This window comes from Eriocheir sinensis, chromosome 13 (assembly GCF_024679095.1).
Source record: "Eriocheir sinensis breed Jianghai 21 chromosome 13, ASM2467909v1, whole genome shotgun sequence".
NCBI lineage: Eukaryota > Metazoa > Arthropoda > Malacostraca > Decapoda > Varunidae > Eriocheir > Eriocheir sinensis.
The window spans coordinates 3,403,429-3,419,844 of record NC_066521.1 but is presented as its reverse complement, the minus strand read 5'-3'; the positions used below and the strand labels follow the sequence as shown (position 1 = coordinate 3,419,844).

Below are 16,416 nucleotides of genomic sequence, written 5' to 3'. Positions count from 1 at the left end.
ATATTATATTACAAATTACAAATATGCTGTCTTGGGTGAGCAACTGTTGCTGGACTTGTTCGTCAAGTTCAACACAGCCATCCCCTCCAGTGCTGCAGTGGAGCGATTGTTCTCTTTGGGCAAGGACATCTTGAGGGCCTAGAGCTCATCCATGTCTGATGAAAACTTTGACATGCTAATTTTCATGAAGGGCAACGTGCATCTCATGAACAAAATGGAGCACGAGAAGAGGAAAAATTAAATTATGTATATATCGTGTTTTTCATTTTTTTCTCTTTCGGCCACTTTATCAATATTTTTTTAGTTTATTAGTAATATTGAGTTTCATTTAAGTTTTTTTTACCCTTTTCTGGCTCTAAAAGCCTTATAAACTTAAAAAAAAGGTCCAAAACTATGAAATCAGCCTTTTTTAACTCTACAGAAAAAAAAATATAGTTTTGGGTTCTAAAGCCCTTAAAAAGACCAAGAAAGGCTGATTTTATAGTTGTGGCACTTTTTAAAGGAGTTTTTAGTTGGTTTTAGAGCAAGAACCGATTTATTGTTTTTTTCTATAATAAAAATTAATGTTAATGATTTATTGATAACTTCTGTTACATTTTTAAAGAATTAACTGATTAACCCTCTTGCGCATCGTGATGCCAATGGCGTGTAAAAATTTTTAGGGCCAAAGTGCACCGTGATGCCTTTGCCGTCAATTTGAACAAAAATATTTCTTTTAAATAGTTATATTCACTCCAATCGCGCCATTTTTTGTTTGAGGGTAAGTTTCCTCACCCTCTCCGAAATGAACTAATTGGCAACAGTCTCCACGTGCACAGATTTGATCGCAGTTGAGAAAACAAAGATAGTTTCCGGTCACTCATCAGTCAATCTGCATGTCTCGCTGCTGTGGGCTTTAAACTTTTTGTGGGCTTCTGCACGCCCATGCAGCCCACAGCATAACAGTGATAATAGTGTTATATAGTGCAATACAGTGATTTGATTTGTATTCTATTCTCTTTACAGGCAGTAGCGTATTATATTTTGTGAATTACGTAAGGACATAAATACGTAATGGCACGGAGGCCCCTGAAACCTGAGGAATATTACCCACTCTTGTACTCAGACAGTGAAAATAGTGGTGAGAGTGAAACAGAAAGCATTCCCCACTTTGCGAGAGAAAGTGATGAGAGTGAAAAAGACTTAGATTCAGAAGGAAATGAAAGCACGGAATGGGACAGCATGCAGGACAGGACAGGAGGCATACTTCCATCCCCGCTGGACCCGCTCCCTCCTCCCCTACTCAATATTTTTACTTTTCCGCAAATATTTCATGGTGCTAATTGTCTGATTGGAGATTTGAAGGAACCATAAGAATCCTGATAAAATTCTGCTGTTTTAAATACATCTACCTTGAAAAGTTGACCCAAAAAGTTTTTAGTTACGGAGGTGGGAACATGACCTCAGTAGAAAAATTGTTTATGGGCACTTTATTTCATGTCCATAAACAGTCCTATGAATTACTATTATTATTTCTTTATTGATTCATGAAAAACTACAACAAATAAGGAAGCCATTGATATATTATGTATAACGATAAATGCAGGTTTGGGGGAAGAAAGTAGCCATTTCCTCAATGTCTGATCAATCTGGGTCTGGGATGGTCACTCATGAGGTGCTATACTGTTATTCTATTGCAAATAAACTTATGCTCAAGCATGCCTCTAGACCCAACTCTGTAAGTTAATTAGTGTTTAATATACATTAATTACGTTTTTAAACTCTGCATACAAATTTTTTGAGGCAGGGCAGCACAAAGAGAGAAAAGGTGTTTGAAGTGCTTGCATCAAGGTTACTTGTAAACTATGCACACCATTGTATGGCATCTATTCTTTGCTAAACATTTTATTGAATTAGTACTTTAGATATTTTAGTGACGTAAGACTTTTTTCCCTTGTAGATAAGTTAGAAATTCACTGTAATCTATGGACTCCACTAAGCCCTGGGCTACATCTTGACAGCCTTAGCTGTAGAAAATTGCCCATTGTGAAGGCAATGCATTCTAATATCATATTCTCTATGTTTGAATAGTTTGTTATTATTTTTCAATAATGTTGTTTCAGACTCAGTTTGAGAAGTTTATGGAGGAGTTCACCAAGCTGCTTAAATACACTTTGGTCCATGGAGACAAGCAGCCGGCAGTGGAGCGGACCCTCAGCTTTATTGTCAAATTTGCCACCTCAGAGAAAACTCAACAGGAGGAGAGAGAGAGAGAAAGTGATAATGAAGATGAAGAGGAGGCTGATCCTTTCCTTGAAAATCTTATTGTCTTCCTTTTGCAGGTAAAATGTGTGCTCAATTTAAAAGTGATTTTTTTTTGTCATTATTGTGACGATGTTGATCATCATCAGCAACATGACAGAGTAGTGATGAACCCTCAGGCTTGACTTTCCATCTCCCTATTGCCTCATTAAAACCAGAGAGTAGTCCAGCATAATCTCAAAAGACAAATTCTCTTACATTCTACACTAAATTGCATACCTTAGAAACACACTATTTCCTCCAAATTGATGAAAATTTATCATGGAGAATATTTTGCAACCTGGGGACAGGACCGGTCATGTCCCCAGGTTGGGCCCCACTTTTGGCAAAGACCCAAAGAGGTGTCCTGAAACCTCTTTTAACTTTCTCTTCATCAACTTCTGCAACATTCCCAGTTTTCACTCCTTAATTTATGTTCTGTGGGACACTATCTCCCTCCAAACCTCACATTCTCTTCCTAACCAAAACAGGTTTTGAGGTTGTTGACAGTAATCTCTACTTCGTTCCCTCTTAATAAACTACCTACATCCTAAATTTCAGTCCAAGACTGTATGCTCCATCTACGTGTGCAACACTTATCACTCTCTCCTGCCCACAACCTTGATTCTTTAGAATTTTCCACTATCTGGCCATCTGGGTGAAACTTAATGGCATTCCATTCCTAAATATGTCTGGGTTTATCTCACCTAAATTTTACCAACTACATAAATTTTTTTGATAAAGACTTTCTACAGTCATTTACATTATCAGGTGTTATACAAAAATATACATAATCTAGCAGTACCTTTACCTTTGATAATTTATCTCAGTTGATTGTTTTTGGGAGGCGGTGGCTGAGTGGTTAGCGTCCAGGGGGACACAGGTTTGAGTCCTGCCTGCCCCCACAGCTGGGATTATTCAATTACCGCATAGTGGCCTAAGACCACCCAGATGCTGTCTCTAAAAAAAGAGACTCAAAGTTGAGGTCCCAGCATGAGCCAAGCAAAATGGTGCCCCTATAAACTTTTGCCTGCACCATAATGGGCTGTGGCCGATCATCAGGCCCCATCAAGTAAGCCTATCAGCGCCGTACTCTGAAACATAAGAAGAAAAAAAAGCTAATGGTGATTTCAAAATTCTCAAGACACCACATAAACCTCCATGAAATTTTGCTGATGGAAATGTATAATATATATAAGATCACTTAGATAATTATGCAGCTAAGAAAGTCAAAGTTTCTGTAACTATGCGTTAGCGTAGTTTATGGAACAAAACTCCTTCTGTCAAATTCTAAATTTCGTACAACAAAACATTGAGAAATAGTGATTTAATTTGCACAAGTCTGTTCCTTGCTGTATTGTGTTCAGTATGTGTTGAAAAATATATATGTACAATATTTTCTCCCCCTCAGAAAACTTTATTTTTTCATTCAGTGCTCACTAATGTTTGATTTTCTCAGTTTCAAATGGCCATATCAAAATTCTGATGACACCGTAGTGATCCTCATGAAATTTTGCTTTTGGAAATGTATACCAATTACTAGCTTACAAAGATAATTATAGTATGAATTAATTTTCCTTTTAGTTTATATGTACCTCACCGTCTACTTTTGAACTCCACTACATGATAACTGTATAGCAGAGGTGGGCAAATGTGGTACTTAGTGCGGTAGTACTGCATCACAAAAAAAACTACCGCACTACCGCAAACTTTCTGAAAATACTGCACTACCGCAGACCGCACTAAAAAATCCTGCGGTACTTTTTGCTGTACTTAGAAAACCATCGAAGACATTTGCAGTGCGGCATGCTCACAGAAATGTCTTTTTTTTATTTATTTATTTATTTATTTTTATTTTTTTATTTTTTACAGTGAACCAGACTCAGTCAGTCAATCGGTATCAGTCATCAGAATCAATGATTCAATCATTCTGACTTTTCAGTTATTGTTCAAAATTAAATACTAAATGAATAACTCAGAGTAAATCTGTTCGTTATTCAACCCAAGGCGGCGCGCTATGACTGCCTCTGACGATGACTGTACATGGCAGTGTACAACAGTACAAGCAAGCACTAATATGATCCAAAAAATAATAAAAAATTGTCACACGCTGCCTAAAGTCGTTCAAATTGCCCGCGCAATGCCTCTAAGCTCTGTCCGGGTGGCGTACCGCACCTGTAAGACGCGCCCCAGCTTGCACGTAGCAATGATATTGATGCCCTGGTGCGAAGGTTCGCAGGCAAGCTGTGTGCTTCACAATACAACTGGCACATAAACATCCTTGCCGAGCGCTGCAGACCATATCGAAGTGACGAGAGTCAAGGCAGTGCAGGTTTAAATGGCGGGAGTGTCAAAGGACTGTTTATATGAAACACACAGTGCGAACCCTAGCTTAAGTCTTGATGACTGCCTATATCCAGACTGGACTAGGTGAGTAGGGCTCCGTCCCTGTGGAGAATGCGTGCTGGTCCGCTAGCACTGCTGCGGGAGTGAAGGTAGAATAAAAAATGCGGATAAGTACCGCCCTCGGTCTGACATGTGAAAGGGGGATTTTACCATGCTCACGGTAAGGCAAGTAAAGGGGCCTGCAGGGGTTTGGGAGTCCCATGGGCCAGCCCGATCTGGAGGTGCAGGCTGGCCGTAAATCGTGGTTACATACTTCTTGTGGCTGGCCTCCCCGTGGTCCCGCTGGATGCACTGTGCAGGGGGTACCCGCCCCCCTGGCTCGCAAGGGCAACACAGTATAACCAAACAGCAACAGATCACTGCGCAAGCGGATGCGCCAGGTTGTCGTTGACTCCTTGGTTATCCTCCCCACTCACACTCAGAGTGGGGCGGCCTGGCGTACTTGCCTGGTGTCTGTGGGCCGTCGGGCTCATTGCTGGGCTTAAAAGGGTAGCGCCCTGGGGTGCCTGCCTGGGCGTCTGTATAGAAGCCTGCTTAGAGCACTTGATGCTCGTTGCCGGCCCAGACTGCTTCAGATATCACTCTGGTATGCCTTCTGATTGACCCGGGTGGTGAAGCCCGCTGTGCTCGTAGCCGCGAGGTTGCCAACGCAGCTACACAGCGATAAAGCCATGTGTGCACACCTAAGAACAGCACAGAGTGTCGGCCTTCCAGTTTTGTAAAACTGGACCCATAAAAAGTTTCTTGTGGCAGTGCTGGGTCTGCTAGAAAGCCTACGTGGTAAACATGATGGTGCAGACTTGGGCGGTTAAGCTGCCACAAATACCTGGGCTTTGCTGGGTTGGGTCCAGGCCCCGCTGCTGTGATTGGCCAGGCAGGGGAACATTAGCTGCTGCCTGTGAACACGGGGCTAGGCACCCCAGCAATGGGTTAGCGGCTGAGGCTGTCGCGCCTAATTGCCGAATCCCAAGTAACAGATCCCCCCAAGGTGCAGCAGGACTGCAATAAGCCAGGGAGAGATTGCCGCGAGTGTTAACCGTGATGACACTGCTCGAGCCCTTTTCTCAGCGCCCGGAGCACGTCAATCGCACACATTTCACTCCCTGGTGCAGACTGACTGCTACAAAGCCATGGGGTGTACCATATTATGAGTATGGACAGAAGCACCTATGCAGTACTCTGTCGTTGCCTCTATGGCAGACCATGATCGAAAGTTGGGTTTTCAGGTCCGTAGACTTAACCTACACCATATCCAGGTTTTTCCCATATCCGGGTGCCTCCGTGGCGCTATTAACCCAGATACCAGAGGGTTTACTGTCCTATATATGTTTTAACTTCATTGTAACTCCTCTATTTTCTCTCTCTCTCTCTCTCTCTCTCTCTCTCTCTCTCTCTCTCTCTCTCTCTCTCTCTCTCTCTCTCTCTCTCTCTCTCTCTCTCTCTCTCTCTCTCTCTCTCTCTCTCTCTCTCTCTCTCTCTCTCTCTTCAGTGTAGCCAAGATCAGTATTGTTTGATTATAATAATAATAATAATAATTTATCTATTATTATTATTATTATTATTATTATTATTATAATTATCTCCTCGTTGAAATTTCCACGTGGCTTCTTCACTGAGCCTGAGACACCAGTGCTTAGAGCTTTCCCACGGTCGAGGTCTCGCTATTACCAGTTGCAGTTGATGTGTTTTGTCTTAATATGTTGGACAGTTTGAATAATGTTTCACTCTTCCCGTCATGACTTTCCTATATTGGTAATCTTTCGTTTTCGCTCAAATGCTGGAGAATTCCTCCCCTTCCTACCCTCCTCCCCTTCCCCTTCACTCCCCCATATCCCTGGTTAGTGCTACTGCAGCTCGCACCACCCTTCCTTCCTTCCTTCCTTCCTTCCTTCCTTCCCGCCCCCCACTTCCTCCTCTCTCACATGATGCTGATCTCCTCCTCCCCCTTCCCTGTCCCCTTCCTCCTCCCTCGGAAAGTTGCATTCCGTTCCCTCCCCCTCCTCCCCTTCCCATCCTCTACTCCCCGGCCTTTCCCCCTGTTCCTCTTCCCTTACCTCCCTCTCTCCCTCCCCCAGTCCTCCTTTTTTTTTTTTTTCCCACAAGTTATTAATTAGTCAGTGGATCACCAGGACAGGCACTGAAGTTTTTTTGTCTTATTGGCTAGTGACTACCGCTACCGCACACCGTGTACCGCACTGGGAAAGAGAAAAAATGGGACTGCACTGCCACAACCGCACTACTGATTTTTCAGTACCGCTTCACAGCTTTTTTTTTTTTTTTTTTTTTTTAAGCTTTGCTTCTTAGTTCCATGGTCATTTCTGCTTCTTTTGGCCGAAGTCAGGTTTGGGGGCCATGGGTTCCCACCCTTGAATCGCCTGCCACGGCAGTAGCCAGACCACCCGCGCCCACCTCTGCTATATGGACTACTGAAATGAACACTTCACAAATTTCTGTGGCTATCATAAAAATCTTCATAAAATTCTGCTATTATACATGCATTGATTTTCATAAGTTGACCCAGAAGATTTTTAGTTATGCAGGTGGAACAAAATATCAGTTTTAAAAAGTATGTCAATTTCTGCAACATTCGCAGTCTTCGTTCTAATTTTCATTCTGTAGAACATCATCTCTCCTCCTCTAAACCTCACCTTCTCTTCCCCCACACGTAGGTGTTGTTCATATGAGGGCTGCTTCGTGGCATTTGTGGGGAGGACCAGGAGAACACCTCCCAAGACACATAGGCAAGGGAGTAGCATCGCAACTGGGGGAGAGAATAGAAAGTGGTTAGTGGATGGATAAGGTAAAAAAAAAAAAAAAGGTGTGAGAGAAGAGAAGGGACACTAAGGGATGAAGATGGTTCTCCGTACAAATGCATCAGTTTGCAGATGTGTATGATCTTAGTTTCTTCCTGTAGTCGTTGGTAGTGTCCACCTCAGCGGGGCCTGGAGTATTTGTCGGTGTCGTTAGAGGGTCGTCATACTGATAGTTTTCTACCTCTTAAATTCTGTTGCGATGTTGCATCTCTTTCTATCTTCTATCGCTATTTTCATGCTGACTGCTCTTCTGAACTTGCTAACTGCATGCCTCCCCCCCCTCCCGCAGCTCCGCTGCACACGACTTTCTACTCATGCTCATCCCTATACTGTCCAAATCCCTTACGCAAGGGTTAACCAGCATCTTCACTCTTTCATCCCTCATGCTGGTAAACTCTGGAACAAACTTCCTTCATCTGTATTTCCTTCTGCCTACGACTTGAACTCTTTCAAGAGGAGGGTATCAGGACACCTCTCCTCCCGAAATTGACCTCTCTTTCGGCCATCGCTTTTGATTCTTTTTTGTAGGAGCAGCGAGTAGCGGGCTTTTTTTTATTATTGTTTCCTTTTTTTGTGCCCTTGAGCTGTCCCCTTTATTGTAAAAAAAAATATACATAGTGTATTACACGTACACAAATGGGTCTATAACATAGTGTTTTGTATTTTTTTATTATATCAAACTGCAACCAGTAACAAAACTATATATATACAATTTATATATTCGGTGTTGGTGGAAATTGACTGAAAAACAACGTACTTCTGGGCACAGAAAACACAGATTGGGCTTGCCAGCGAGAGGGAGAATGCAAATAAGCATGGTAAAGAGAATTTATTGAAACTTATCGAGCAGTAAAGGGTTAACCATCCTTTTGTCTCACTGGTAAACTCTGAAATAACTTTCCTATGTCTATTTTCCTGCCTATGACATGAACACTTTTAAGAAGGGAGTATCAAGACACCTCTCCAAATGATGCTGACCCTCTTTTGGAAATCTTTTACTATGCACTCTTTTCTGGAGCAGCACCAGAGGGCTTTTTTGATTTCTTTTTTGTGCCTCCTTCCTCTGAAAAAAAAAAAAAATGGAAAGTAGGTACAGCACTGTCTCCAGGATTGCGAGTTTCAGGTTTGCGATTCACCGAGTTTGCGATAGGGACCCCAAAAATTCTATTTTCATTGAAAACTGAAATTGTGATATGACCCAAAAGGAAAAGAAAATGGCTACTAATACAATTTTTTTTCACACCTTGTTGTGGTCCTTGACTCCCATTCTCGCTCTTACCCACCCCCTGGGCCTTTCCATTGGCCGTGGGGAGCATGGTGAGTGTGATCCGGGCAGCCAGGCGCATGTGTGTGAGCAGCCCCGACCGCGCGCTGGGCTTGAGCAGCTGACGGGCAGCCGATGATGGTGATGATGATGATGAGTGTCGGCGGCGTAGCCTTTGCATCGGTGCCACCCAAACGGTATTTTCATTGTTTATTGTGGGCCCAGGCTTCTCAATTTGCTAATTCTTACTTTCCACATGTTGCACGGGACTTCTTTCTTTTCTTCCATCTCCTCTTTTTCAAAAAGAAGAGATGGAAGAAAAGAAAGGGGTCCCGTTCAACATGTGGAAAAAAAGAATTGCTAATTGAGAAGTCCAAACCCATAATAAACACAGCCACACACACACACACACGGGCCTCGATAAAAATACCGTTCAAGTGGCGCCGATGCAAAGGCCACGCCGCCAACACTCATCACCACCATCACCGTCATCAGCCGCCTGTCAGTTGTTCGGGCTCAGCGCGCAGCCGGGGCTGTCTGCACACATGCGCTTGGCCATGTCCGGGTGGCCAAGCTCAATATGTTGACGGTTTTCAATTTTCCCCATAAGAATAACGGTTCAAAGTTTGCGATTTCAACGTTTGTGACCCGCAGCGTCAACCTATTTATCGCAAACTCGGAGACAGTACTGTATATCCAGAGGAAGAGTGGTCACCTGAAGAAATAAGTTCACCATTCTTTCATTACATTGTTACTCATCATCATCTCATCGACGCCTGCTCCTAGGAGCTCCCACCAGGGGATGGCCACAGCAGAAGAGTTTCCATCTCTCTCTATTCAGGCACTCCCTCCTTGCCTTCTCAAAGTTTCTCACGGATCTTTCACCCCTCTCTCTAATGTACTCCTGCACCCTATCTCTCCATTTCACTGGAGGTCGTCCTTTAACATTCCCTCCCCCTATCTCACTCACATACACCCTCCTGGTCATCTTACTCTCCTCCATTCGCTCCATGTGACCAAACCACTTTAAAGTCTGTTGCTTCACTTCTTCCACCACTCCACACTGCTTCCCTTCACTCATGTGACACATTCCAAAATGCTCGTACACACTTTCATTACTCATTCCATCCATTCTACTCACACCACAAGCACTCCTCAAATAACTCATTTCCACTGCCTGCACTCTAGACCTCTGACTTTCATTCCATGCCCATGTTTCACTTGCATATATATACTGCATATGCACTTGCATATTCATATATTGGTACTATTATTGTATTTCTCAAATCCCTCTTTACCTCCATGCTCACACTTCTGCCATTCATGATTCTTTCCAAAGACCCTACCACCCTTCTTCCTTGCAATGGCCTTTCTCTTGTCTCTCCCTCTGTACCACCATGCTTACACACAACTGATCCAAGGTACTTAAACTCATTAACCTCCTCAATTTCTTCATTCAAAATTATTTTGCATTCTTTTTCACATTCAATTTCCACTCTATATGGGCATACAAAATCCACAACCTCACTTCTACTCCACTCATAAACCATCACCTTACTTGTGTTGACATTTACTTTCAGCTTTCTCCTGTTACACACACTATCAAAAACACTGACCACATTTAGTAAGTCACTTTCATTTTCTGCAATGAGCACTGTGTCATCAGCAAATAAGATTGGATTCAGCACCCACTTCCTTCCCTCAGCGTATATTTTTACTCCAACTTCCCCAACTTTGCCCTTCATTTCTCTCATAACACCATCCATATAAATATTGAACAGCCGTGGTGACATGACACACCCCTGCCTCAGGCCTTCTTTTATCTCATTGTTACTCTTATTATCTGCATTGTTACTCTTAACAGTGAATTGTGATGACTACACTGACACCATCTGATGCACTGAAGTCTATCACCATTCCTTAGCCATCTTTTTAAAGGCCATTCTGTCTGTTCTTCCTTCCACCATCTCTAATGCAGATTCCTACACTTACCAAATTCTTTTTAGGTATTATAGTGCTACAGGGAACAAATACCCAGGGACAGCAAGGTGGTAGAGATGTGAATAGATTATGCTGAACACAGGACATAATTTTCCATGTTGATTATTTTGTATTTCACAATTGTGGATCTTTCCAGAACCATGAAGCCAACAGTCCTGCTGTGAGACTGAGGATATGCCAGCTGCTCAGTATGTTGCTGAGGCAGATGGGGCCAAAGGCAGCCATAGACAATGATCTGTATGACATTATTTATGATACGATGCTGCACCGCCTGCAGGACAAGATTCCCGGTGTCCGCAAGGAAGCCGTCAATGCCCTCACACGGCTGCAGGACCCCCACAGCAGCGAGTGTCCTGTGATAGAAGGTTGGTAGCATATTTTTTGCTTGTGTACTTGTTAACCTCAGGGCACGTGAGGCCATGAACGTGGTTTGGCAGGCAAGCTACGCCATGGCTCGGTTCAAAATTTGCTCTTGTTTCAATCTGGCCTCCAAATTCCAGCAAAGTCATTGGCCAACAGAACTCTGCCATCTTTGACATCCAACCAATAAGAAAATTAGGCTTTGTTTACACATTACTGAGCAAGTGTGGCGGCAGCATGGTGGTGGTGGTTAGGATGTGGTGTAATGGAGTATTTTACATTTTGTTCTATTTACGGGTTTTTGAAGGAAAATACTAATGAATTATTATCCTTTGAGATAAATAAAGGTTTGAGAAACATTTAGTGTAATAATGAGAGATGGCAGTGCTGAAAAGTGTCGTGTGGGAGGAGCAAAGATGGCTGCTATTGCGCATGGTGACGAGTCTGATGATAATTATTATTGTGATTATTATCAGACTAGTGACTGGCAATGATAAATCATACACCAGGGATGATCCTGAGGAGGAGATGAGTTATGTGGGTGGGTGGTCTTGGTGACGACAGTGGCAGTGTTGCGGTGTGGCTGGTGACGTGTGGCTCACGCTTGGTGATGAGATAATGTCCTGCCTTTTACAGGGCACGTGGGACTTATTTATCAAGTATGTAAACCAGTTTATCACTAGGGAATTAGTAACTACACCTGAATTTCATCAGTAATGTCAGTAAAAGTGCCTATATATTTATTTTAACACATCTCAACAAATAACTGCTGTTTGTTCTACAAATTTACTTCATAAAATGATTTATTTTATGTTTACCCACTAGTGCATTCCTAAATTTTACCTGTGTCATGTGAAAGATAATTTTCGTACCTTTCCATTGATATATAGTTTTACATATTTTGGGTCTTAACATTGGTATGGAAGAGTAAATCAGTAAAATAAATCTCATTCACATTTGATCCCATATTTTTATGTCCGGGTCAAAAGGGTTAATGAATGGCTTGTCTTTATATAGTATTTATTTTTTGTGGGAAGAGAAGACAGTCAGACATCTAAAAAAAGTACCTAAAGTATATGCAAAAATATCAGAACTGGAAAAATAAATGTATCATCCTTCAGGTTACATTTTATTAGTATTTTATGACTCCACCCCTTGCTTTGGTGACCATTTATTGCCATTCAGGCATAGAAACACTTAGTTCCTTAAAGTTATTCCAATCCAGATTGCCTTCACTTTTATGCAGAGCTTCCCCAAGGCATGGAACAGATGTGTCATGGTCCTGTAGCTTTCTTTTCATGCAGGACCAACAGTTCTCAGGGGAGTTGCCAGGCCAGTCAAGCAGCTGCACATTGTTGTCCTGAAGGAAAGCTGACTCTTTTTTTTACCCTATTGGCTGGAGCAGTCATGCATAAAAAAAGTTCATCCGTGTTCATTGAAGGATGTGAGCATGTGGTTACGTGACACCTCGACACAAATGTTATATTTACTGTAACATTCTTTGGCAAGATGTGTAAAGCTCCACGCCCACATTCACCACCGCAGCAGCCACACATCATTAGAGATGCTGGGTGCTTGACACTTCACAATAAAGTGCTCCTCCAAGCAACTGGCACCCACAGGCCTCCTTATTCTCCCCTGATGCTCTGTAATGCATTTGAATGGGGAATCATTGCTCCACATTACCTTCTTCTAGTCATCTTCAGTCCATGTTTCATATTTCCAAGCAAATGCAAGCCTCTTCTTCATCATTGCTCTTCTGAGAAGTGGCTTTTTGGCAGGTGAGCATGAGGGCGGCTTAAGATTCCTGGCGAGGTGATGCTGAATGGTCTGCTGAGAAATGTTTCTCAGCAGTCCATGATGTATTTTTTTCAGTTGCTCAGTTGTGATCTTGGGGTTCTGTAACACTTCTCTCCTTAGAAGTGTGTCAGTGGCCTTGGATGTTTTCCTTTTGCATCCAGACCCATGTTTCCTGTGAGGGATCATACAGTCTGGCAGCTGTGTTGAGTTGCTTGATGGAGTTCGCCTTGCTATTTACTTCAGACACATTCTCCTTAATCAGGGTGAGAATTCTGTGTTCCTCCACATCTGACAACTACTTGGCAGGCATGATGGATAACATAGAGAAAAAATAAATGAGTGGAAAGGAAGGTGGTTGAGAATGTGTAAGTGACACTAAGGTGTGACATCCATCTACCTCCGACCATAGCTCAGAGAGCACTGGTGATAAATCACACCACATACCGCTCGCTGGGCCTGCCAGACCCCATGAGTCGTTTGAAATGTAAAAGAAAAATCATTCTAGGGTGAGATGACACAAAATATAATGAGTGACTCACGCCCTCGGCCATGTTGGCAGGTGGGTGCAATTTAATTTGCGTATACTATATTATATATTCTGTCCCATGATTATGGGGCAGAATTGCCAAATTGAATTGCGTTCTCTCAAATTCTTTATAGTGCTTTGAAATGAAGAGATCAAAAGAGGTACAAAGTATATGAATGGCTACATTTTTGTAAAACAAGAAGAAAAGCTGCATACACTCATGTAAGGTGATGTTAGCCTACCTTTGAAGCAGCCTAACATGACTCTTCTACCCTCAGCTTACTGCTTCCACCTGTGCAAGGACCCCAATTATGATGTGCGGCGTTCTGTGTTGAACAACATTGCTGTCACCTACCAGACACTGCCGGCCATCCTGGACCGCATCAGAGACACCAGGGAGTTGGTCCGCCACCAGGTACTGCCTCTTTGCTAACTTCAAATTATTTAAACATCAGAGCAGCTCTGTCAGTATTCTGTTGTGTCAGTTTTGCCCTAAAAGGCCAGGACAGTTATGCTCATTGGTGTTCATTGTCTTGCCTGTAGGTGAACTTTGATATAATACGCATGTTTTTTGGTAAATAAGACACACATCTACTCTCAAGGTCATCTTCAGGGAAAAACATTTCCCACAGTTTTTATTTATTTATTCAACATAAACATAATCTGTTATTCATCTTTAGCATACTTTATAATATATATATATATATATATATATATATATATATATATATATATATATATATATATATATATATATATATATATATATATATATATATATATATATATATATATATATATATATATATATATACAGTAAAACCCCAATTATCCGAAATGGAAGGGGGGAAGCCTCTTTCGGATAAGCCGATTTTTCGGATAATCCGGATTTATGGCCGCCATTTTGATCGCCGCCAGTTTGATCGACTTTCTTCCTTTTCCCGGTTTCTTTCGGCATGGTGATGTAGAAAGAAGTGAGGTCGAAGCACAGGTAGAACGCGATGCGTGAAGTGTGTGACGCGACTGCCGCCGACTGACGATGTAAACAATGAAACCAAACAAACACACGCTACGCTAAACATCGTGCATCGTGCAGGTGGAGACACAGTATGATGACTCATATTATCGCAACTTCGTATGTTGGAAGGGAATGTGGCATGGAGGAGAGGAGTCGTGTTTGTGTCGTTGTCTTGAGAGTACGTGTGAGAGTAGTCGAGCAGTAGTTTGTTCATTCGCCGCACCTCGTCCTTGCTGGGCGAAGGTGCGGACGTGGTGTTGTTGAGAGTTTGTTTAATGTTTTTGTCTAATACATTGATCTATTCGTTACAAGCTATTTCGGCAATACGTATTAGAAAGCATATTCATTTTAACTGTTCTTATCAATTTTAAATGTGTTAATATAGTACATATGTAGTTACTTTTATTTATTTTTGATGTTTTATAACGTTTTAGTCATAGACTTCACAATCTCTTGACGGGAAACGGGGCGATTAAGAGGGGCGATTTTCAAAATTTAAAATTTAAATATTTTCAAAACCAAAGCAGCTAGCGACCTGAAACTAAAACAGGCACCTCCCTTAGGCATATATGAGTCTCCATGAGCAGCGGTATCAAAAAATTCAAAGTCGTTCCTAATAAAATCCCGATTAATTGTTTTTATATAAGTATAACAAAACTTAAAAGGCTATAAAATCCTCAGATTTTACGCTAGATGCACAAACATCACCAAATGCAGAGATAATCACTTATATTTTCAGAATCAATAGCAATATTTAGCATATCTTATAAGTTTTGCCGAAATAGCTACTTATTTTTTTTATTTAGTGCAATTTTTACGTAAGTTTTAACATCTAATAAATCACTTAATTTTCACATTAGAAACTTAATACTTGAGGAAAGCATGCAGAAACATCTTAATTTTACTCAACAAAAGCAAAATATTCATTTTCTATATACAATCACAATTTATTTTGGTTGAATTCCGGTGTCACTATTGCCGCAGCACGTCTTGCCGGCTATCTGGCCCTCGTCCCTGAACAATCAATTTAGCCTGTTGGCCTATGACTTGTGGGCCCCGGTCAGGTTCATGGACTTGTACACGTCCCTGTTCCTCGCCGTCTCCTTCCTGCCCTCCTCGATACTGCTCCTCTTCCTGCGGTCGGCTGCTTCAAGGCCTTGTTCTTCCTCGCTTCTGAGGTCACGTCCATGGAGAAATTAGCACCGAAACAGTAGAAGAGCGACCTGCTGATGAGAGGCAAGATGGAGTTGGCCACGTTGTGCCCCACCTGGCACCAGTACCCCTGAAAGGACGGGTCTGAGGCCGCCAGGAACTCCAGGAGGTGCCTGAACCCGTCCCTGGGGCGCATGGCAAGGAGAGGAACCTCAACCTGCGCTCCTTCTTGTCCTCCCTGCACATCAGGGAGTCCCACAGCGACATCCCGAAGGGACGCCATGTGGGACTTTGGGAGAGATGGCCGCTTCAGGACCGCCCGGCCCGTCTCCAGCTCTCCCCTGTCGACCAGCTCGACCAGGGCGTCGAACATCCCACATCGAGCTCCACGGGACTCTTCATCGCCTCCTGCTGGGCACGCTCCTGCTAGCGGCTCTCGGCCACAGAGGAGGGGGCCTGGACCTTCCTGGCCCGGTAGCCGGCGTGGTTGCCGACAAGGCGAGGAGCAACTCGTCTGTCGGCGGGTCCGGCTGGTCGCGGGCGTCCTCATATCTTGTGTCTCCTCCACTTCCACTCGATCCACTGCCTTCTGTGTCTTCTTGTATCGTCCTCTGGATCCTTGCAGTTGTGGGGAAGGGTACAGAGACGATGAATAACTGTAGGTCCTTTACTTGGAGAGTAAACAGAGGCAGGACAGCGATAATCCTTTACAGAGGGAAGTGCCCAGCTGACTGCGTGCCTAAGGCGAGTTAGGCGACGCGGAACTGAGCTGAGTTGCCATGTAGGCACTAACTAA

At 42.9% G+C, this 16,416-nt stretch overlaps 1 protein-coding gene across 3 annotated transcripts in view; it reads left to right on the top strand.

Moving 5' to 3' along the window:
- Positions 1-16,416, top strand: part of LOC126997882 (condensin complex subunit 3-like) — a 155,972-nt gene that overhangs the window by 29,117 nt on the left and 110,439 nt on the right. For all 3 annotated transcript variants that reach the window (XM_050859099.1, XM_050859098.1, XM_050859097.1), the window contains exons 3-5: positions 2,103-2,321; positions 10,901-11,129; positions 13,729-13,865. In XM_050859099.1, coding sequence (XP_050715056.1) covers positions 2,103-2,321; positions 10,901-11,129; positions 13,729-13,865 — 585 coding nt within the window. The remainder of the gene's footprint in view (positions 1-2,102; positions 2,322-10,900; positions 11,130-13,728; positions 13,866-16,416) is intronic.